At 36.3% G+C, this 22,391-nt stretch overlaps 3 protein-coding genes across 11 annotated transcripts in view; 2 read left to right on the forward strand and 1 right to left on the reverse strand.

Annotated features, from left to right (window-relative positions):
* scfd2 (sec1 family domain containing 2) overlaps window positions 1-14,583 on the forward strand; it is a 90,035-nt gene extending 75,452 nt beyond the window's left edge. Inside the window, exons 10-13 of one of the 9 annotated variants that reach the window (XR_013326348.1) lie at window positions 401-508; window positions 2,003-2,819; window positions 3,553-3,646; window positions 14,436-14,583. Coding sequence is in view for 3 of the 9 variants with exons in the window: in XM_077716808.1 (XP_077572934.1) it covers window positions 401-493 (93 nt within the window). In the remaining 6 variants the exon portion in view is untranslated. Of the gene's footprint in view, window positions 1-400; window positions 610-2,002; window positions 2,911-3,552; window positions 3,647-13,441; window positions 14,139-14,435 lie in introns of those variants that run through there. The other 8 variants (XR_013326349.1, XR_013326346.1, XR_013326351.1 and 5 more) reach the window with 8 other exon arrangements.
* rasl11b (RAS-like, family 11, member B) lies at window positions 1,963-4,424 on the reverse strand. The gene is made up of 4 exons (XM_077716813.1): window positions 4,140-4,424; window positions 3,992-4,048; window positions 3,575-3,651; window positions 1,963-2,799 (listed from the first exon to the last, which is right to left on the reverse strand). Exons 1-4 carry the CDS (start codon window positions 4,252-4,254, stop codon window positions 2,314-2,316), a joined length of 735 nt encoding a protein of 244 aa, XP_077572939.1. The 5' UTR covers window positions 4,255-4,424; the 3' UTR covers window positions 1,963-2,313.
* usp46 (ubiquitin specific peptidase 46) lies at window positions 14,359-19,743 on the forward strand. The gene is made up of 9 exons (XM_077716812.1): window positions 14,359-14,652; window positions 15,719-15,799; window positions 16,434-16,647; window positions 16,737-16,966; window positions 17,311-17,387; window positions 17,463-17,546; window positions 17,621-17,818; window positions 18,855-18,933; window positions 19,001-19,743. Exons 1-9 carry the CDS (start codon window positions 14,617-14,619, stop codon window positions 19,100-19,102), a joined length of 1,101 nt encoding a protein of 366 aa, XP_077572938.1. The 5' UTR covers window positions 14,359-14,616; the 3' UTR covers window positions 19,103-19,743.
* Window positions 19,744-22,391: the final 2,648 nt, after the last annotated feature.

A 22,391-nucleotide genomic window follows, 5' to 3' on the forward strand; every position in this document is an offset into this window, starting at 1 on the left:
GACTTTTAAGTGCGCCTTATAGTGGTGAAAATACGGTAATTGCTATTGACTTCCAGGTATGAAGCACTCACTCACTACACAGTCACCTCTAGAGCCAGCCATTGTTGATGTCTTGGATTTTTTTGTATAAAATCTTGCAGTAGGGGAGGAGCTATATGATGGAAGATGTTGTAAACTAAGATGGCATCTGCATATTTAACAGTATTGTTTCAGTTTAGGCGTTTGTGTTTTTTTAATATCCGACAGTGGTGGTTTTTCGTCTCTGGTTTTGTTTTTTCCATATATAAGGCGCATTGGATTATAAGGCGCACTGTCTATTTTGGAGAAAATTTACGACTTTTAAGTGCGCCTTATAGTCGTGAAAATACGGTACTTGAACTTTTGTGGGGGTTTTTTGCAGGTTCTAGTCCTGTCCAGCCGACTGCTGAAGCCCTCCGACGTTCCCGAGCTGCTTTTCGCCAACCAAAGATTGACGCCGGACATCGGCGTGTGAGGCCAAAAACAACAGGTACTTCCGTGCAAGAAAAACCTTCCATTTTGGACTGAACGTTGGTGTCATTATGATGGAATTTAGTCCAATCTGTTTTCAATTAAACGTGTGCAATGTTGCACCGGGGATTTCTGAGAGATTATTAGCAAAGGCGACAAAAATTCTTATTTGATAACCTTTAAAAAAAGTCTTTGTTTTTGAGCAACTTGAGCCTTTTGTTTTTACACAAAAAAAGTTCTTTGCATCAAATCAACGTAGCATGGTATAAAATGTTTTTTTTTGTGGTTCTTATGTCATCAAGTGGCAGAGAGATTTTTTTTTTCACAAAAACAAGGTCAGCGCTGTGAAAATATTCTTAGGAGTGTGTGCCCGATATAAGAAAAGAAGAAAAAAAAAGTCAAGGCAATCTGTAGCTAAAAATTGCAAGCTATTATCATGTTTATTATATTATCATACTTTAAAAAATGAGTCAGAGTACACAAATATTTCAGTAAAGTGCAAAAAAAACAATACAATTACTGTAAGGAGTTCTATTTTTAGTAATGAAATACATTCAAAATATTTACATTTCACCTTTATTCACATCTAAAATGTGTTTTTGCTCTTTTAAATACAATACACATTTTTTTTAATTTCAATAATGATTAAAAAAACGATATCTGATCATATTTTTTCAATATGAAAATTCTCATACTTTCCTTCTTGTTCTCATATTAATTTTCTATATAGATTGAAAAAATAGTCTAGTAGTAGATGCCCTATTTTATAAAACCGAAAGGTGAATACATTAAAATATAATGCTAGTTTTAAAGAATGCATCAAAATTTACTGCAATTTGTAGCCCTTGTAAAAAATATATGTATTTTTTAAAAATTGTTGGCTTACTTTTGCTCCACTTTCTAAGCCACAGGTGTCAAAGTGGCGGCCCGGGGGCCAAATCTGGCCCGCCGCATCATTTTGTGTGGCCCGGGAAAGTAAATGATGAATGCTGACTTTCTGTTTTAGGATCAAATTCAAATGAAGAGTATAGATGTATATTATATTTACTGATTTTCCCCTTTTTAAATCAATAATTCAAATCATTTTAATCAATTATTTTCAGTTTTTAGTTCAAAAACCATTTTGTAAAATCTAAAAATATATACAAATATTTTCTTTTCCACTTTAATATGGAACATAATGATTAAGAGATATCCCCTTACTAAGAAAAAGCTCAAATAAACTGTTTTAGATCTAAAATAAACTGAATATTCAGGACTTTTGAACCAGTTCTTATAATCCATTTATTAAAAAAAAAAATCTAAATATTATATCTAAAATGGTCCGACCCACGTGAAATCAAGTTGACCCTTGTCCTAAGCTATATTAAGGCCAAATTCCTTCAAAAATCTGTGATGCTTCATTGCAATTTTTAACCCACTTTAGTTGTCTGACCACTGTTTTTAAAAAAAAAAAAAGCCAAAAAGCCCAAATCAGATTGATCCTTTTATTGTGTACACAAACTGTGACCAGTCAACAAATAAGTACCTTCACCACCAACAACAACAACAACAACAAAAGCCCTTTCGGACCTTAAAGTGCATCAGAAGGAACAACAACAACACCGCCATTCAACATGGCGCCCTGCCATCTTGTGTCCTGCTTCGTGTTGTTTCCTTTGGCGGAACAGCCTTAGGGAGAACGTCCATCTTGGCATAGGCAAACGGACCGAAGCCCCGCCCCCTGGTCACGTCCTTCGCCGCCCTTTGCTTGGAACGTCGCTTGGAGAAGAAGAGTCTTCTCGGGTAAACAAAAAAACCCGCCGTGGAGAAGAAATGGCGGCCTCACACGGACGTGACGATCCGGACTTTGGCGGAAAGTGCCTGCTTGAAACGTCTCTTCAGATCTTGCATATTTGGCGACTTGGGCCGGCGTTTTTCGGCGGCGGCGGGCTGCGTGGCGGCTGGCGATGGCGGCCGCTGTTTGGCGAGCTGGCAACACAGACGATGGAAAGCGCCATGTACTTGACTATAGCCTTCACTGGCTGATACTTCGTAGAAGGCGCAACCTAGTGTCCCGGCCAGTAGAGGGCCTTGTTGGGGGTCCACGCAACGCATGTGGAGGAGGTCTGTTTTGTTGGCTAGCAGAACCACAGGGGGCCCGACACCGCCGCCAACGCTAACGCTGCTACACTGTGACAGTCTTTGGTGCAACTGTGGTACGAGTTCGAAGCTGCGTCGGTCCGTGACTGAGTACACTAGCACCACTGCGTCGGCCCACTGCAGGAAACACGACACGTGGTCGGGAAGGACGGCGCCATTGTTGCTTATCTGGAAATAAAAACATCTGGGTGAGTTGGATTTAATGCACATAATGAATAGTGACATCTAAGACTATTTAGGTTGAAAGTTAGGGTTAGGGCTCTTGAGCCGCATGTGGCTCTTTGCTTCTTATATTTTTTAAATACTTTTGGTTAACGTTGGGTGATAAAACAATAAGGGTAATTATGGTGAAATTGTTGTTTTTTTGTTATTTTAAAGCACAGGTGTCAAAGTGGCGGCCCGCGGGCCAAATGTGGCCCGACGAATAATTTTGTGTGGCCCGAAAAAGTAATTTGAGTGCCATCTTTCTGTTTTAAGATCAAATTCAAATGATTATAGATGTACATTACATTTTGCCTTTTTAAAAATCACTGCAATTTTTTTTATCCATTTTTTCTTTTGTGTTTTTAGTTCAAAAATCATTTTGTAAAATAGTCATTATTCACAGATTCATCAGATTAACTATTGCATCCTAACACCACCGAAAAACTAAAGTGGTCCAAGTCCATTTTGATTTTAAGTGTAATAATAAAACCTGTCTAAATAAAACGTTAGTCCTAAAATTGACACATTGTTTGACTAAAATTCTTTTCCTGATTCATCAGCGCAATTTTGGGCCAACAGCCCAGAATGTGTGGTTGCGATTTTGACAGCATACTCAGAAAATACTTTACCTTATTTCTTTCACATTTTTTAAAAATTAAATCAATGAGTTTTGTAATGTTTCTCCCCAAATGTAAAATAGTCATCCCTTTGTTATAGAAGAAGTGGGCGTGGCTCTTACCTCTACACCAGGCGTGTCTTGAACTTGGAGGCTGACCTGCTCACCATCTACTTGGACTTCTCTGGAATACAGGTTGCCTGCACACACAATATCACACAATTTTAATGTAAGCATTATTTAGGCTTTTAGTCAACTTTTATGCCTACAGTGTACATTGAAAATAGCCTTTCATTTTTATATTAAGGTAGATTCTAATACATTTTGAATGCGAAAACCTTGCCATGCATTTGAATGCAACACTTTTGTACATAATTCTAGAAAAAAATACATTCTTTTATTTGGTATGAATACATTTTATCATGAATTTGCCCTTAAACGTTTTAGTTTTTAAAAAAGTAAAAATAATACCCTTGCAAAGAGTTAACGAAAAATATCAAAAGTACAAGAACCCAAATTTCCGAGTTAATGTGAACTCACCAGCATTCCTCTCGTAGTCTCCAATGAATCTCCTCGTCAAAAAGCGAACTACGAGTGCTGAAAACAAAACACAACATTCAGTTAAAACACCGCACAAGACCACCCAAAAATCATTCAATTTCAACTTAAAAGTCTTTTTCAAACCTACCTGTTTTACCCACTCCGCCTGCTCCAATAACCACGATTTTAATAGCCCGGTTTGCTGGCGAGTAGTCCGCAGATGAGCACTCCGCGATGGTCGTCATATTGTGGATTAAACGCATTTCGATTCCGTTAATGATGTCTTTTCTCCTCGTTAACAAAATGATCCTTGCGATTGTTTTTTTAAAAGCCTTCGACTAGTGGGATATAGCCCGTTTTTATGATTAACCCGCTTTAAAACAAGGAAAAAGTCTCAAAGTGGAGTGAGCTTCTCAGCAGTGCCGGCTCCTTATAATAAGACAGGCGACTGTGCCTTCTTCTGATTGGCTGAGGGCGGGGACCGTGTCAGTTCTGGCCCCGCCTACAAGTGGATAGCAAAGCCATCCCGATTCAACAGGTGTCAGTTGAGCAGGTTTCCTGACACAAACCATCTTATTTTTGGCATTTTACGAACAAAATAACATATATTCCTTCACGTAAGCGCCTAAATTTTCATTAAGAGTAAATAATGATCATCTGGGAGCTGCACTTGTCACTCATTCTGCTCATTTCTCAAGTGTTGTGTTGCAGTTTGAGTTCATGTCTAGACATGTTAGGGCTGCTCCACTTAGACGATTAATGGCGATATAATCGTATTTGCATACGATTTTTGTAATTCTGTTATCTAAAGTACAGAGTGGGGAGGAAATGTGATGACTAAAGGGTGTGGCAATGTGGTGATAGTATTTTATTTTGAAATGGTGTCATAGTTACTTCAAGTTTATTTAACAATGTTGAGGTTTTTCTCTACTAAAGTGTCATATTAAGAAAAAAATATTTCTTATGTAAATTATGTCAATGACACATTTCTCCATGGAAAATAACTATTTTATTGTTTATTACAAAGTTTTATTTACCATTTTAATTTGTTATAATCCACCTTGATGCGTAATTAATAAGTAGAGTCACCTGTAAAATCAGTTTACTCATTTACACAGTAGGTATCCATTCTAGTGGTGTCAAACATAGGGCTTGCGGGACGGAAATGGCCTCCTATGGTGTCTGATCTGGCCCGTGGGAAGGATTTTTGGGAAATTATTTCGATTATTCCCATTAAAAAAAACGTATTAAATCAATTCCTATACTTCCAAATCAGACATACACAAAAACCTATTCCACTTTAAAAAAAATATCTCAAAATCCCTCAAAAATCCCATCAAAACAACCACCAAAGTTCAAATTGGACACAAAGGTCGGCATTGAGTGGAAATGATACAAAATTTCAATCTAATCTAATAAGTCAGTGACAGAAAAACCACTTATTTGACATCGAAAGTGGGTGAACATTCCGGAATGGATCTTAACTGGAATTAGAAGGTCACTCACACTGATGTGACCATAAAGGATTGTTAGTAGGGGAGGGGGGGTGGCTATTTAACTGAATTGAGGGCAATTGTCAAGGATCATTGGGGGTATTCATTGCAAATGGAATGTAGAGATAATTAGGGGCGCTGGCAGGCAGGTGAACCCCCCCCCCCCCTTATTTTAAATAAGGGGGGGGGGGTTCATAGAAGGATGTCCTTGTTGACACACACATGAGGAACTTCCTAAGGCATCTCGGCCTCGGGGCGCCGTCGCCCCACTTTGCCGAGCCCGGGGGTACCATAGATGCTTATCGGGCTCATTGTTTAGAGATCCACGTATCCCCCGCGTACATTAGTCGCATAGTTTTGTTGGTCTACTGTGGAATTCATGTGTCAAAGTGGCGGCTCGGGGGCAAAATGTGGCCCGCCGCATCATTTTGTGTGGCCCGGGAAAGTAAATGATGAGTGCTGACTTTCTGTTTTAGGATTCAATTAAAATGAAGATTATAGATGTATATTTAATTTACATATTATTCCCCTTTAAATGAATAATTGTCATTTTGTAATCCATTGTTTCTCTTTTTAGTTTAAAAAATTGAATATTCAGAGGTTTTAATCCAGTTCTTTTAATCCATTTATTGAAGAAAGGGTCTAAATATTATATCGTTTTTATCATGTGTCAAAGAGACGGCCCGGGGGCCAAATTTGGCCCGCCGAATCATTTTATGTGGCCTGGGAAAGTCGATCATGAGTGCTGACTTTCTGTTTTACGATCAAATTAAAATGAAGATTATAGATGTATAATTAATTTCCCAATTTTCCCTTTTAAATCAATAATTGTCCTTCATTTTTTTCTGGATTTTAGTTCAAAAATTATTTTGTAAAATCAAAAAATATATTTAAAAAAGTTAAAATAAACATTGTTTTAGATCTATTAAAAAATGAATATTGCGAGTTTTTAATCCAGTTCATTTAATCCATTTATAAAAAAAAAAAAAATCCATATATTATATCTAAATTGGTCCGGCCCACAAAAAAAAAAAAAAGCCTGTCGACACACGCAAGGGTGCACAAAACGCCGCTCGGCTTTCGTATTGAAATGCTAAGCGCCGACGTACTCCGCCATTTGCATGACTCTCCAAGTTAACGGTCAGCGGAGGAGGACGGGGGACGACAGGGGCGGGATCAGTTATGTTTGAATAACAATAGGCGTAAATGCATAGGAAAAAAAAAATCAAGAAATGTAATATACATCTATACTCTTCATTTGAATTTGATCCTAAAACAGAAAGTCAGCATTCATGATTTTCTTCCCCGGGCCGCAAAAAATGATGCGATGGGCCAGATTTGGCCCCCGGGCCGCCACTTTGACACATGTGACCTAACACTTAGCAAGACACAAATAACACACGTGGCTTGTCTGAAACATATTTGGTATAAAAAATAATAATCCTTAGTTAAATACTTATTCAATACAAAATTTGACACAAAATGTCTGCACCTCAACTTAAATAATAGTGTCCCTACTTTTAGCACACACACACACACACACATATATATAGAGAGGGTCTCCTCCCACCTAAGGAATTCCCAGCCTTAAGCCGCAAGTCCAAGTTGTGAAAAAACTTGAAAAATATCTCAATCCAGATTCAATCTCCATTCATGTCGCGCCGCCTGTTTACATTCCGCAAGCTGATCTCTGGCACGGCGCTGGATAATTGGGCTCCGTCGTGCACGTGCCCGGACAAACTACATATTATCCCCTGTGTATGTGTGTGTGTGTGTGTGTTTATGCGCACCCCGCCAGATTAAAAGCACTTAGCGTTGCAGCAATAACAGAAGACGAAGGTTTTCGCCGCATGTGACACGTACATACAGTGGCATTTTTTTTTAAGACTTTAAACTGCGAGATTATTTCACGACGTCTTGTTGTTTTCTTTTTCTCACGCAGTCAAATGCTGAAAATGCATATCTGGCAACCTCAGATAATTTCTTCCCTTATTAATGATTGCAATTGCCCTTATTAAGTGATTAAAAAACTTACAAATGCAACTTTGCACGTATTTACACATATAGGACGCAGAATTCAATGATTATGTACTAAATTTAAGATTTTGTAGATGTTTTGGGTACATTGCTTGTTGACGTGTTATATTTATAGTATAGTGAAAATGGCTGACAGGTGTAAGCATATTAGCAACATTAGCAAACAACGATGATGTTTTAATCTGATACCAGTGACCGAGACAATCCAGATTAGAGCCAAAATGGGGAAAATTGGAACGGTTTCACCAAAAAACATTAATTTTTTTAACAAAAAAATGTTATATGGCGTCCACCGTCATTTTAACGTCAACTCGATTTCATGTGGGCTGGACCATTTTAGATATATTTAGATTTTTTTCTAATTAATGGATTAAAAGAACTGGATTAAAAACTCTGAATATTCAATTTTTTATAGATCTAAAACAATTTTTATTTTAGTTTTTTTAAATATATTTTTAGATTTTACAAAAAGATTTTTGAACTAAAAACAGATAAAAAAGATTAAAATATTACAATTATTCATTTAAAAGGGGGGAAATCAGGAAATTTAATATACATCTATAAATCTATACTGGCAAATTCAAAGGGATTGGATGTCGAATGTCAATTTAATTGACATTAATTTAATTTAGTAATAAAAAGAGTGTAAAGAGACCTCCAAGCAAGGCACCTAAAGGTGTTAATAGCCAAAAGTTGTTGATAGAGGTGTGTTCACAGGTGTCTAATCCGCCTATTCTTCACATACTGCTTAGTCATGGCCTCCAACTCATCTGTCGTTACTTTCGAACCCGAACAAAAACGACCAAAAAGGACGTCGCGTCAAAACAAACATTTGATGACTTTTGAAAAACAAAGTCATAGCGTCATTCGGGTTTTGGGGGATTTACGACTTTTTTAGGGGGTCATTGAAATTATTTTAATCATTTTTTTTCTCCGTTTTTAGTTCAAAAATAATTTTGTAAAATCTAGAGTCTAGAATGTATATTAAAATTCCTGATTTTCCCCCTTTTAAAGCAATCATTGTCATTTTTAATCATTTTTTTTCTGCGTTTTTAGTTCAAAAATAATTTCTTAAAATCTAGAGTCTAGATGTATATTAAAATTCCTGATTTTCCCCCTTTTAAATCAATCATTGTCATTTTTAATCATTTTTTTCTGCGTTTTTAGTTCAAAAATAATTTTGTAAAATCTAGAGTCTAGAATGTATATTAAAATTCCATTTTTCCCCCTTTTAAATCAATCATTGTCATTTTTAATCATTTTTTTCTGCGTTTTTAGTTCAAAAATAATTTTGTAAAATCTAGAGTCTAAAAAGTATATAATAAAATTCCTGATTTTCCCCTTTTAAATCAATCATTGTCATTTTTTAATCATTTTTTGTGTTTTTAGTTCAAAAATCCTTTTCTAAAACCTAAAAATATATATAAAAAAACTCAAATAAACATTGTTATAGATCTATAAAAAAACGCAATATTCAGGCCTTTTAATCCAGTTATTTTAATACAAAAACAAAAAAAATCTGAATATTATATCTTGTCCAGGCCCCCCAGTGAGGATAAAGTAGTTCGGAAAATGAGATAAGATTTGTTGGACTCCTTTTCGGGTTGCCAGATGCTCAACTGGACTGGCAGTGATGAACGTGGCCTGCCATTATTTGGCATGTGCCGGTGGCCTGATGGCGCCGGCCCTTCCAGACCCTGCTCGGCTGCCAACGTGCCGCCGGTATGCGTTCAGCTGTCAGGGTGTCTGCTTCCAATCGTGCCCTTTGGGGACCAAAACAATACTCAATCTTACCCACGTGTCTCAGTAGCCGCTCATATGTTAACACCGTTCATGTTGGTCGACAGTAGTGATATAAAACTAGAAATTAACTCTGGTTGCCCACTCCATTTTTATCCTTTTTTTTTTTGTTATAGGTAAATTTCATGAAGTGTCCAGTGTCCTGGACCATTATAGATATATTATTCATATAAATGGATTAAAAGAACTGGATTAAAGGCCCTGAATATTCAGTTTTTTATAGATCTAAAACAATGTTTATTTTAGCTTTTTTTTATATATATTTTTAGATTTTACAAAATTATTTTTGAATTAAAAACACCGACAAAAATGGATTAAAAAATATTATTATTGATTTAAAAGATGAAAATCAGGAAATTTGATATACAAATATACTGGGGCTGGACCATTATAGATATATTATTTATATAAATGGATTAAAATAACTGGATTAAAATCCCTGAATATTCAGTTTTTTTATAAATCTAAAACAATGTTTAATTTATCTTATTTTTTATATATTTTTACATTTTAAAAAATGACTTTTGAACTAAAAACACCCAAAAAAATTGATAAAAAAATACAAATATTGATTTAAAAGATGAAAATCAGGAAATTTAATATACATCTATTCTCTTCATTTAAATTTGATCCTAAAACAGAAAGTCAGCATTCATGATATACTTCCCCGGGCCACACAAAATGATCCGGCGGGCCAGATTTGGCCCCCGGGCCACCACTTTGACACACGTTTAATACATATACATATACACACATATATACATATACACACATATATACATATACACACATATATACATATACACACATATATATACATATACACACATATATATACATATACACACATATATACATATACACACATATATACATATACACACATATATACATATACACACATAGTTTAATCGGAAATGTCAGTCAGTGCATTCAATCTGTTTTTTAAGGCTCTCAATCCAAAACCTAAACCTTATAAACTCTATTGTCACTATCATCCATTAGGAACACCACAGCAAGGGTTTTAAAAGCCCCCCCCCCCCGGGCTGGCGTACGTGGGAGTACACACCGTACAACGTACAAGACGTACGTGTAAATTGGCACCGACTAAAGACAGACGCAGATATTTTTTGAAAACGGCTGCACATTTGGTGGGAAAATAATTAAAAGAAAATGAACGTTTGGCAAAACACAACGTCTGGTTTTCCTTGAGACACGTTGAGTTCTCACACTCTAAAGACGTCACAATAACGTGCTTTGTGGGATCATTCGTTTTTTTGACAGGAAATTCAGATTTCTAATGCGGTGTAGTAGCATGTGGTGACGCATTTAATGGCAGCTGGGCATTTCACGTCCTATTTGGAGGGCATCGTGTTGCATTAATGTGTTTTCCGCGGGGATTGAAAAGTGGGTCAAATAGCTTTCTGGGTATAGAGAAAAACAAAGTGAAGAGGGAGCTTCAAAATAAAAGGCTGTTGAGTGAATAATGCTCTTTTTTTAGTGTTACTGATGCTGTCAATTGTTCCACTTTAAATGGGTTGGATGTCTATTGTGGGGAATGGCAATCTCACAGTTATGATTAATTATTGTCATTTATCAAGCATTTGGGGTCATTTATCGATTTTATTGTTGTTTTACAGAAGTTCCTCTACTTACGAAATCCTTTCATATGCAAATTATTGTTTTAGGAGACAAAAACAAGATCTTAGAAACCGTTATTGCAGTTTTTGTATGTTATTTTATATTGAAATTGTCACCATAGCATTGGGTTCTGCTTGAGAAACATCCTATTGACTGTCTTTATTTTATTTATTTTTTGGGGCGTGTGGTTAAAGCTTTATTTAAAATGACTGTTGTGAATGTAATTAAGAAGTAGTCCCTGTTTTCTTTTATTTTTTTATTTTTTATTATCTAGAGCTGGTGTCAAAGTGGCGGCCCGGGGGCCAAATCTGGCCCGCCGTCTCATTTTGTGCGGCCCGGGAAAGTCAATCGTGAGTGCCGACTTTCTGTTTTAGGATCAATTTCAAATGAAGAGTGGAGGTTTTTGTAGGTTTTTTTTATTCATCTTCAAATCATTTGCTTATTATTTTTTCTCATTTTTGTGTTTTTCTTACATCTTTCATTCAAAATTGCTATACTTTATCATCATTAAAAAAGTCAACAGTGGCTAACATTAAAGATTTGCGATACAAATTATGCTAATTCAATATAAAATATACCTTTACGTAAGAAATATCCAAGTTAAGAAACAAATTGCTGCATCACCAGATAACAAAATAACAATTAAATAGGAAATAAAGTCAAAAGGCAAACTCATTGCTCCCAATTGGCTTTAAATTTGTATAAATTTCATTTCATAAAAGCTCCACATTAGGCATGTCCACTTGAGTTGTCCTCAAGACGGTTTAGAACACTCTGTGCTCAATACCACAAGAGTCAAACCAGGCTTTATGTCCATGTGAATAATAATTACTCCCTCTTCTATCCTTTGTTTGCATTTTGCAGCTGAAAAACGACTCCACTTAGGAGTTTTTTTTTTTAGACCTGGCGCTCGCTTAACTTTTCGATCAAACTTATTTTAACTACAGAAAAAAAAAATGGACAAAAATGTTGTGTTTTCACTCTTACCGGAAATATATGTGGACACATGCGTGGCTTGGTAAAAGTGAAAACATCCTGCTTGGGCACTATGCTTCATCTACCTGGCAGTAAGTTGTTGTGGAAACAAAATTCCATGGCGCTCAAAGCAAAAACATCAGCTAATGCGCAGCCTGAAAAGGATTGGAGGTGATATTTGGGTAGATACTATAAGGTCTAACAAAGTAGAGACAAATAGGTTTAAGGACAGGTTTTTTTTCCAACATTCATTAGGACTTTAAACTTGCAGTATCACAACACACAATCCCTTCTGTGTAAAAATTTTGGGGTGAGCTAATATGGAAATACGTTGATCGTCCTCCGGCAACCAAAAAGTAAAAAAAAAAAACAATTTCTAAACATTGGAGGAAAAGGAGTGTTTCAAAAATTCTAAATATTGATTAAAAAAATGCAAAGTATAGAAAATTAAATGAAAAAAAATACACTTAAAAATGAAAAAAAAATATTAATAAACATTGGAGGAAAATAAATATATTCCTAAACATTGGAGGAAAAGGAACGTTTCAAAAATTCTAAATATTGATTAAAAAAATGCAAAGTATATAAAATTAAATGGAAAAAATACACTTAAAAATGAGAAAAAATAAATATTCCTAAACATTGGAGGAAAATAAAAATATATTACTAAACATTGGAGGAAAAGGAACGTTTCAAAAATTCTAAATATTGATTAAAAAAATGCAAAGTATAGAAAATGAAATGGAAAAAATACACTTAAAAATGAGAAAAAATAAATATTCCTAAACATTGGAGGAAAATAAAAATATATTACTAAACATTGGAGGAAAAGGAACGTTTCAAAAATTCTAAATATTGATTAAAAAAATGCAAAGTATAGAAAATTAAATAGAAAAAATACGCTTAAAAATGAGAAAAAATAAATATTCCTAAACATTGGAGGAAAATAAAAGTTTCAAAAAAATCTTAATATTCATTAAAAAAATACAAAGTATAGAAAATAAAATGGAAAAAAATACACTTAAAAAATAGAAAAAAATTGTGTGGGTTTACTCTGGGTACTCCCACATCCCAAAAATGTACATATTTGGCTCTTAATTGCCCCTAAGTATGTGTGATTGGTCATTGTGGCCTGCGATTAGCCTGGTTAACCCCCCGCTTGGTGGCTATACTGTGCTGGGATTGGCTCCGGCACCCCCGCGTCCCTTTTGAGGATAATCGGTCCTGAGAATTTTATTTTTTATTATTTTTTCTTCTATCCCACAGTCTGAAATGATTGAAGACATGACTCAGATAATAATTCCAGTCTGTCCACGCAAAAGACAAAAATAGCAAAACAAATGAGTGCAAGGTCGCCAGGCGCAATTGTTTCCCGGTCAATCATAGGCCGACATACCGTAAGCAAAACTAAAAGCATACCAAACGCGTCCCCCCTCCCTCGTTCCCCTTTCCCTTTTGAAGTGGCTTTCATCCTAATTATTTGTTGTTTTCCTTTCTTTTTAAGGGTGCTCCATATTTAAATGCTGAGGAGATAATTGAGAGGGATTGTTGTGGAAGCACAAACAAAAAGGCCTGAGGGTGGGAGAACCCCTACAGAGAAAATACTGCACCTTTTTTCCACTCACCCTGAGGCTACAGCATGCCTTCAAAAAAGGATGAATAATGCATTCTGACGCTTGCGGGAAATTAATGTTAAAATTATTCAAAGAGGACAAAGGTAGAAGTAGATGGGAGACAACAACAACCATTTTGTTGACAATATTTTGCCAATTCAACCCTGTTGGCAAAGTACAGTGAGATATTTGGCTTCAATTTTTAAACAATGGAAAAACTGGATATATGGCATATATATTTATATCTAAAATATGATTTTAAAAAATGTTTTTTGTTTTTCTGTCGTGAACTAAGGCAAAAGACAACCTCCTAACACTAATGAAATGTAATGGACCAATTAATCTTGTAAAAATTTGAATAAGAATCTTTATTTTAATTAACCTGCTTTTATCACAAAATTTGCTATGTAGTATGAAATAAATAATATAATAATACGGGATGAATTAAGTTATCTAATGTAATAAAATATTAAAAACAATAGATTTTAAAAACGGCTTATTTTTGTGCAAATGTATTTAAGAAGTATTTTAAGAAGAAAAACAAATGATTTGAGCCTCATTAAAAGAAAAATAAATGTTATATTGAATCTATGGAAATTGTTTTAAATTACTTTTACGTTCGTAATTCATTGACATTCATTCACATCATCGTCATCACTTTTAAAAGGCAATGATTGGTTATGGGTCAGCCATCTTTGAGAGTATCGCTCTCTGATTGGGTGAACTCATCTGTCACTCATTTTCAAACGCCTGAGCCAATCGACTTATCACTAGGTGGGCGGGGTTACATTGCGTCACCACGGAAGCTCTCTTCCGGTTTGTTTGCTAACAAGCTGCCTCGTACGTAACTCGATCCCACGATGTTGTATTTTTATCTCTTTTGAGGATGAAGAAGCTTTGTTGCTGAGTTTTTCTGGATCCTCGCTGCCCGTATGGTGCCGCGATTGTGGATCGCGACGCCGGCTCGGGGCTTCCTCGTCGTGTGTGGCCTTCACTTTCCACTTGTTTGCCGTCAAAGTCATGTTTCTTTCCTGAAAATGGCGGCCTGGGGGACACTGTGAACTAAATGACTGTCAGAAACATCGCCTCCATTTGTAATATGGTAAGTACTAAGTGCTTTCTTGTCTGCGATGTTGACCGAAGTGGCGTCTGTGTTGACCCGGTTAAGGGCTGGCCAAAGGCGGTTAGACTCAATGAAGAAGATGCGTGGCTAACTGAGCTCTAGTTTAACATGGTGTGACATAGATGCGTGGATGTCCTTAATTGTTTGATTTACGGTTATGGATTGTTGTGATTGTGTTCCAGTTTACGCCAAAGAGCCATAGAAATCAGTCATCTGCGTGGGCGTGATGCGTTCAGGTCGCGATGCGTTCAGGGACATAGCGGCCGTATAAGCACCATCCTGTCACTGTCTGTCATGACGTCATACCAATGGGCCGTACCATTTTGAGGGTGACAGATAGACAGAATTTGACCAAATCAAAGCTTTTTTTGTACATTTGCCGGTTGGAAACTTATAGTGGTCACATTGCTTCATATTGAAGATTTAGTTCAAATTGTTATTAAAAAAAAAAAAGGCCAACACTTTGAAACTGCTTTTTTTGGGGTTAGTTATATATCTGATTTATTATACTTCTATCGATATTGTTAATCTCTGGTTTAGTGGTTGTTCTGGATTTGTGTAATTTTGATAGATATTTACAAATTTTTCCAGTCAGATCACCTGGGAACCCTACAAAAATGTACATTTCTTAAAACAAAATAACATTTTAATACTGTTTTGTTCCTTTAGTTTTTATCTATACGGCACCCGAGCACTTTGTACTATTTGACTGTGGCCATTTAACGTTTTTGCCATCAAAACGAAATGCAAACAATGATTTCCGAGACATCAATTGATCAAAAATACGCTCAAGTCGCCACCACTTTTCTCGGCTCGCCGTCTCAAAGCGCCATTCGGCGTCGTCTCCACAAAGCTGGCTTTGAGCTCGGACCAGAGATAAGCGCTCGGGCCCGGCAATCATCTGTAAGACACACCCAGACCAATTTGGAGTCGATCCACTTTGGCGTACGTGACCAACGGCACTCTGTGGGAAAGACTGCCCCCGTGGCTAATCTTTCTGTTTTATTTATTTATTTATTTATGTTGCTTGTGGTCTTTTTCGCAGGGCACCAATGCCTCCGCTCTGGAGAAGGACATCGGCCCTGAGCAGTTCCCCATCAATGAACACTACTTTGGCTTGGTCAACGTGAGTAGTATCGCAAACACAAATACAAGACATTTTCTCCTTGATTAAAAGAATATAAATGCAGTTTATAGTACTATAGTCATTATTTCATTACAGAAAAAAATGCAAAATGTCCATTGACATTATAAAAGTCAATAAAATTACTATAATTAAGATAATTCAAGGGTGTCAGACTAGTTTGGGGACCGCAATTTCATGTTGGCCGGACCATTTTAGATATATATATATATATATATTTTTTTTTATAAATGGATTAAAAAGTCATGAATAGTCCATTTTTTTCAAGATCTAAAACAAAGTTTATTTTAGATTTTTTTTTAATATATGTTTCGATTTTAGAAAATTATTTTTGAACTAAAAACACAGAAAAAATGGATTAAAATAATGACAATTATTGATTTAAAAGGGAGAAAATCAGGAAATTTAATACAGATCTATACTCTTCATTTTAATTTGATCTAAAACAGAAAGTCGGCACTCATGATTTATTTTCCCGGGCCGCACAAAATAATGCGGCGGGCCAGTTTCGGCCCCCGGGCTGCCACTTTGACACCACATATGGCTTAATTAATCAAACTCAAGACTCCATTTTGGCTCTCCCTTAACATAACTTAACACTTTATTTCCTCCTCAGTTCGGCAACACATGCTACTGCAACTCAGTGTTGCAGGCGCTCTACTTCTGCCGGCCCTTCCGCGAGAATGTGCTGTCCTACAAGGCCCAGCAGAAGAAGAAGGAAAACCTGCTCACATGCTTGGCCGACCTCTTCCATTCCATCACCACACAGAAGAAGAAAGTGGGCGTCATCCCGCCCAAGAAGTTCATCTCGCGCCTTCGCAAGGAGAACGGTGAGTGGACGTTTAGCAAAGTCGCCGCCGGGGAGAAGGAAAGCTCCTGGTTATTAATAACTCGGGCGGCGCTTTTGGTGTCACCGCAGACCTGTTTGACAACTACATGCAGCAGGACGCTCACGAGTTCCTCAACTACCTGTTGAATACGGTGGCGGATATCCTACAGGAGGAGAAGAAGCAGGAGAAACAGAACGGAAGGCTGAAGAACAATGGCGCCCACGCCGAGGCTGAGGAGAATAAGACGGAGCCCACGTGGGTGCACGACATCTTCCAAGGCACGCTGACCAATGAGACACGATGCCTCAACTGCGAGACGGTAAAAATGGCCAGCGGTTTGAATTTGGCTTTTTCGTATTGGGAGTCAAATTCAGTTTTACTGAGTAATATGCTTACTTACAGTCTAAGGCAAGGGTGTCAAATTCGGGGTGGTACACAGGCCATTTTATATATGTAATATTTAGATTTCTTTTAAAAAACTGGATCAAAAGCCCTAAATAGTCCATTTTTATAGATCTAAATCAATGTTTATTTGAGCTATTTATTCTTAGTAAGGGAAATTTAGTTATAAACTTGTTTTTCATTTCAAATGGAAACAAAATGTACAAAATGTTTCAAGTTTTTTTTCTTTATTCAAGTTCAATACACAACATGTTTTGGTAGGTCAGCAGCAAAGACGAAGACTTCCTGGACCTCTCAGTGGACGTGGAGCAGAACACTTCCATCACGCATTGTCTCAGGTAGCTTTTCTTCTCCCCCGATATGGAAAAGTAGGCCAGATGGAATGACGGACGGACGGACGCGTCTCTCTGCAGGGACTTCAGCAACACGGAGACGCTGTGCAGCGAGTACAAGTACTACTGCGAGATGTGCTGCAGCAAGCAGGAAGCACAGAAACGGTCGGTCGGCGTTCCAATCTTTTCCGTGCCGATACACGTGATACGCTCGTCCAACGGCGTACGTTTGGCCGCAGGATGTGTGTCAAAAAGCTTCCCATGATCCTGGCACTGCACCTGAAGCGCTTCAAGTACATGGAGCAGCTGCATCGCTACACCAAGCTGTCCTATCGCGTGGTCTTCCCCCTGGAGCTTCGCCTCTTCAACACTTCCGGAGACGCCGTCAACCTGGACCGCATGTACGACCTGGTGGCGGTGGTCGTCCACTGTGGCAGGTAAAGAATGGAACAATCTTTATCATTTGTTACATATCGGATCTCATGTGCTAGTGGGTCACATGGCAAATATGGTCATATGGCACATATGTGCCATGTGACCTACTAGCACATGAGATCCAATATGGAACAAATGCACATGGAACATCTGTTCCATATGGCACATGTTCCATAAGGTACATGTTCCATAAGGCACATATGGAACATATGGTCCATATGGTCCATATGGCCCATATGGTCCATATGGTCCATATGGCCCATATGGTCCATATGGTCCATATGAACCCATATGGTCCATATGGCACATATGGTCCATATGGCACATATGGTCCATATGGTCCATATGGCACATATGGTCCATATGGCACATGCAGTCCATATGGGCCATATGGGCCATATGGTCCATATGGCACATATGGTCCATATGGCACATATGGAACATGTGCCATGGCACATGGCCATATATGGAACATATGGGCCATGTGCCGTATGGCACATATGTTCCATATGGCACATGTGGCACATATGGAACACGTGCCATGGCACATGGCCATATATGGAACATATGGGCCATATGTACCGTATGGCACATATGTTCCATATGGCACATGTGGCACATATGGAACACGTGCCATGGCACATGGCCATATATGGAACATATGGGCCATATGTACCGTATGGCACATGGCCATATATGGAACATATGGGCCATGTGCCGTATGGCACATATGTTCCATATGGCACATGTGGCACATATGGAACACATGTGCCATGGCACATGGCCATATATGGAACATATGGGCCATATGTACCGTATGGCACATATTTTCCATATGGCACATGTGGCACATCACATAGGCCCGACGCCGCTTACCTTCCAAGATCAGACGTGATCAGGTATTGTCAAGGTAGTTTGCTGTAAGCCCAACTAGGGCATTGTGAGTGACACCTATAATTTAGCAAAACAAAACTGACCTGTTTAGTGCATTTTTCAAAAAACGGTTGGAAACTTAGCTTTTTGTGTTTGTTTACTCAGCGGTCCAAACCGAGGGCATTACATCACCATCGTGAAGAGTCACGGCTTCTGGCTGCTGTTCGACGACGACATCGTGGAGGTGCGTCACCCCCCGCGCGTCTTTGTCCGCTCACCATGGTTTGCTCAATGGCCGTCTTCTCTCCTAGAAAATTGACGCCCACGCCATCGAGGAGTTTTACGGACTCACCTCAGACATCTCCAAGAACTCCGAGTCGGGCTACATCCTCTTCTACCAGTCCAGAGAGTGACTCCGCCTCCACCACATCAAGACCACACCCCCCACGTGTGCCAATTCCGCCGAACTTCCTCTTTAACGGACTTCACCTGCATCTGACCGCACTTTATTCCAAACCTAGTACTGTCAAAAGTTGACATTCCTATGCATTTTTTAAAGGTTATAAAGTCATATTTACATATCATCTTTGGATGACACTTTACTTTTACGTCAACCATAGATTGGATTATTTATTGAATTTATTTATTTCTATGAGCATAGCACTAACCGAGACACTAGAAGGATTTGACTGTTTTTTTTTTTTTGTTTAGCCATTGAATGCTGTTTTTGTGGATATTTTCCTAACATTAAATATTTTTTTCCGTAAAACAGCATTTCAACATCTAATGTTTTTTCCACTTTGTGCCAAACTGATGTTGACCTCCTCGTGTGTAAACTTGTACTCGTGGTTTAGTTTGGGAATAAACTATGACATTATTTTTTTAAAAATGGGCATGTAATTGTAACACTCGCATTGTTAAAGACTATGGCGTGGACAGGAGGGTGCCACAAGCGGAGTCTGATTGGCTGTCAGCTAAAAGTGCACTTTATTTTTGGGCGGAGAAATAGTTGCTAATACTCACTTGATCTCAATTAAAGCGAACTACAATGGCAGTCTGTTCTCTGTTTCTTATTGTTATGTTTAAGTCTTAACTTAAATTTGGGCATTTTTAATCACAAAAAGACAATGTAAAGGTTTTTTATCATTAAAAAACTACTATGTACAGTAAGGTTTTTTTTCTTAAAAAACGACATAGTATAGTAAGGCATTTTTTTCTTTAAAAAACGACATAGTATAGTAAGGCTTTTTTTCTTAAAAAACGACATAGTATAGTAAGGCTTTTTTTCTTAAAAAACGACATAGTATAGTAAGGCTTTTTTTCTTAAAAAAACGACATAGTATAGTAAGGCTTTTCTTAAAAAAACGACATAGTATAGTAAGGCTTTTTTTATTAAAAAAACGACATAGTATAGTAAGGCTTTTTTATTAAAAAAAACGACATAGTATAGTAAGGCTTTTTTTCTTAAAAAAACGACATAGTATAGTAAGGCTTTTTTTCTCGAAAAAACGACATAGTATAGTAAGGCTTTTTTTCTTAAAAAACGACAGTGTAGTAAGGCTTTTTTTCTTAAAAAACGACATAGTATAGTAAGGCTTTTTTTCTTAAAAAACGACATAGTATAGTAAGGCTTTTTTTCTTGAAAAAACGACATAGTATAGTAAGGCTTTTTTTCTTAAAAAACGACAGTGTAGTAAGGCTTTTTTTCTTAAAAACGACATAGTATAGTAAGGCTTTTTTTCTTTAAAAAACGACATAGTATAGTAAGGCTTTTTTTCGTCAAAAAACGACATAGTATAGTAAGGCTTTTTTTCGTCAAAAAACGACATAGTATAGTAAGGCATTTAATCTTAAAAAACGACAGTATAGTAAGGCTTTTTTTTTTAAAAACAACATAGTATAGTAAGGCTTTTTTTCTTAAAAAACGACATAGTATAGTAAGGCTTTTTTTCTTAAAAAACGACATAGTATAGTAAGGCTTTTTTTCTTAAAAAACGACATAGTATAGTTAGGCTTTTTTTCTTAAAAAAACGACATAGTATAGTAAGGCTTTTTTTTCTTAAAAACGACATAGTATAGTAAGGCTTTTTTTCTTTAAAAAACGACATAGTACAGTAAGGCTTTTTTTCTTAAAAAACGACATAGTATAGTAAGGCTTTTTTTCTTTAAAAAACGACATAGTATAGTAAGGCTTTTTTTCTTAAAAAACGACATAGTATAGTAAGGCTTTTTTTCTTAAAAAACGACATAGTATAGTAAGGCTTTTTTTTCTTAAAAACGACATAGTATAGTAAGGCTTTTTTTCTTTAAAAAACGACATAGTACAGTAAGGCTTTTTTTCTTAAAAAACGACATAGTATAGTAAGGCTTTTTTTCTTTAAAAAACGACATAGTATAGTAAGGCTTTTTTTCTTAAAAAACGACATAGTATAGTAAGGCTTTTTTTCTTAAAAAACGACATAGTATAGTAAGGCTTTTTTCGTCAAAAAACGACATAGTATAGTAAGGCTTTTTTTCGTCAAAAAACGACATAGTATAGTAAGGCTTTTTTCTTAAAAAAACGACATAGTATAGTAAGGCTTTTTCTTAAAAAACGACATTGTATAGTAAGGCTTTTTTCGTAAAAAAACGACAGTATAGTAAGGCTTTTTTTGTCAAAAAACGACATAGTATAGTAAGGCTTTTTTTCGTCAAAAAACGACATAGTATAGTAAGGCTTTTTTCGTCAAAAAACGACATAGTATAGTAAGGCTTTTTTCGTCAAAAAACGACATAGTATAGTAAGCCTTTTTTCTTAAAAAACGACATAGTATAGTAAGGCTTTTTTTCTTAAAAAAAACGACATAGTATAGTAAGGCTTTTTTAGTCAAAAAACGACATAGTATAGTAAGGCTTTTTTTCTTAAAAAAACGACATAGTATAGTAAGGCTTTTTTTCTTAAAAAAACGACATAGTATAGTAAGGCTTTTTTTCTTAAAAAACGACATAGTATAGTAAGGCTTTTTTTCTTAAAAAAACGACATAGTATAGTAAGGCTTTTTTTCTTAAAAAACGACATTGTATAGTAAGGCTATTTTTCTTAAAAGACGACATAGTATAGTAAGGCTTTTTTAGTCAAAAAACGACATAGTATAGTAAGGCTTTTTTAGTCAAAAAACGATATAGTATAGTAAGGCTTTTTTTCGTCAAAAAACGACATAGTATAGTAAGGCTTTTTTTGTCAAAAAACGACATAGTATAGTAAGGCTTTTTTTCGTCAAAAAACGACATAGTATAGTAAGGCTTTTTTCGTCAAAAAACGACATAGTATAGTAAGGCTTTTTTCGTCAAAAAACGACATAGTATAGTAAGCCTTTTTTCTTAAAAAACGACATAGTATAGTAAGGCTTTTTTTCTTAAAAAAAACGACATAGTATAGTAAGGCTTTTTTAGTCAAAAAACGACATAGTATAGTAAGGCTTTTTTTCTTAAAAAAACGACATAGTATAGTAAGGCTTTTTTTCTTAAAAAAACGACATAGTATAGTAAGGCTTTTTTTCTTAAAAAACGACATAGTATAGTAAGGCTTTTTTTCTTAAAAAAACGACATAGTATAGTAAGGCTTTTTTTCTTAAAAAACGACATTGTATAGTAAGGCTATTTTTCTTAAAAAACGACATAGTATAGTAAGGCTTTTTTAGTCAAAAAACGACATAGTATAGT

Source organism: Stigmatopora nigra, chromosome 5 (genome assembly GCF_051989575.1).
Source record: "Stigmatopora nigra isolate UIUO_SnigA chromosome 5, RoL_Snig_1.1, whole genome shotgun sequence".
NCBI lineage: Eukaryota > Metazoa > Chordata > Actinopteri > Syngnathiformes > Syngnathidae > Stigmatopora > Stigmatopora nigra.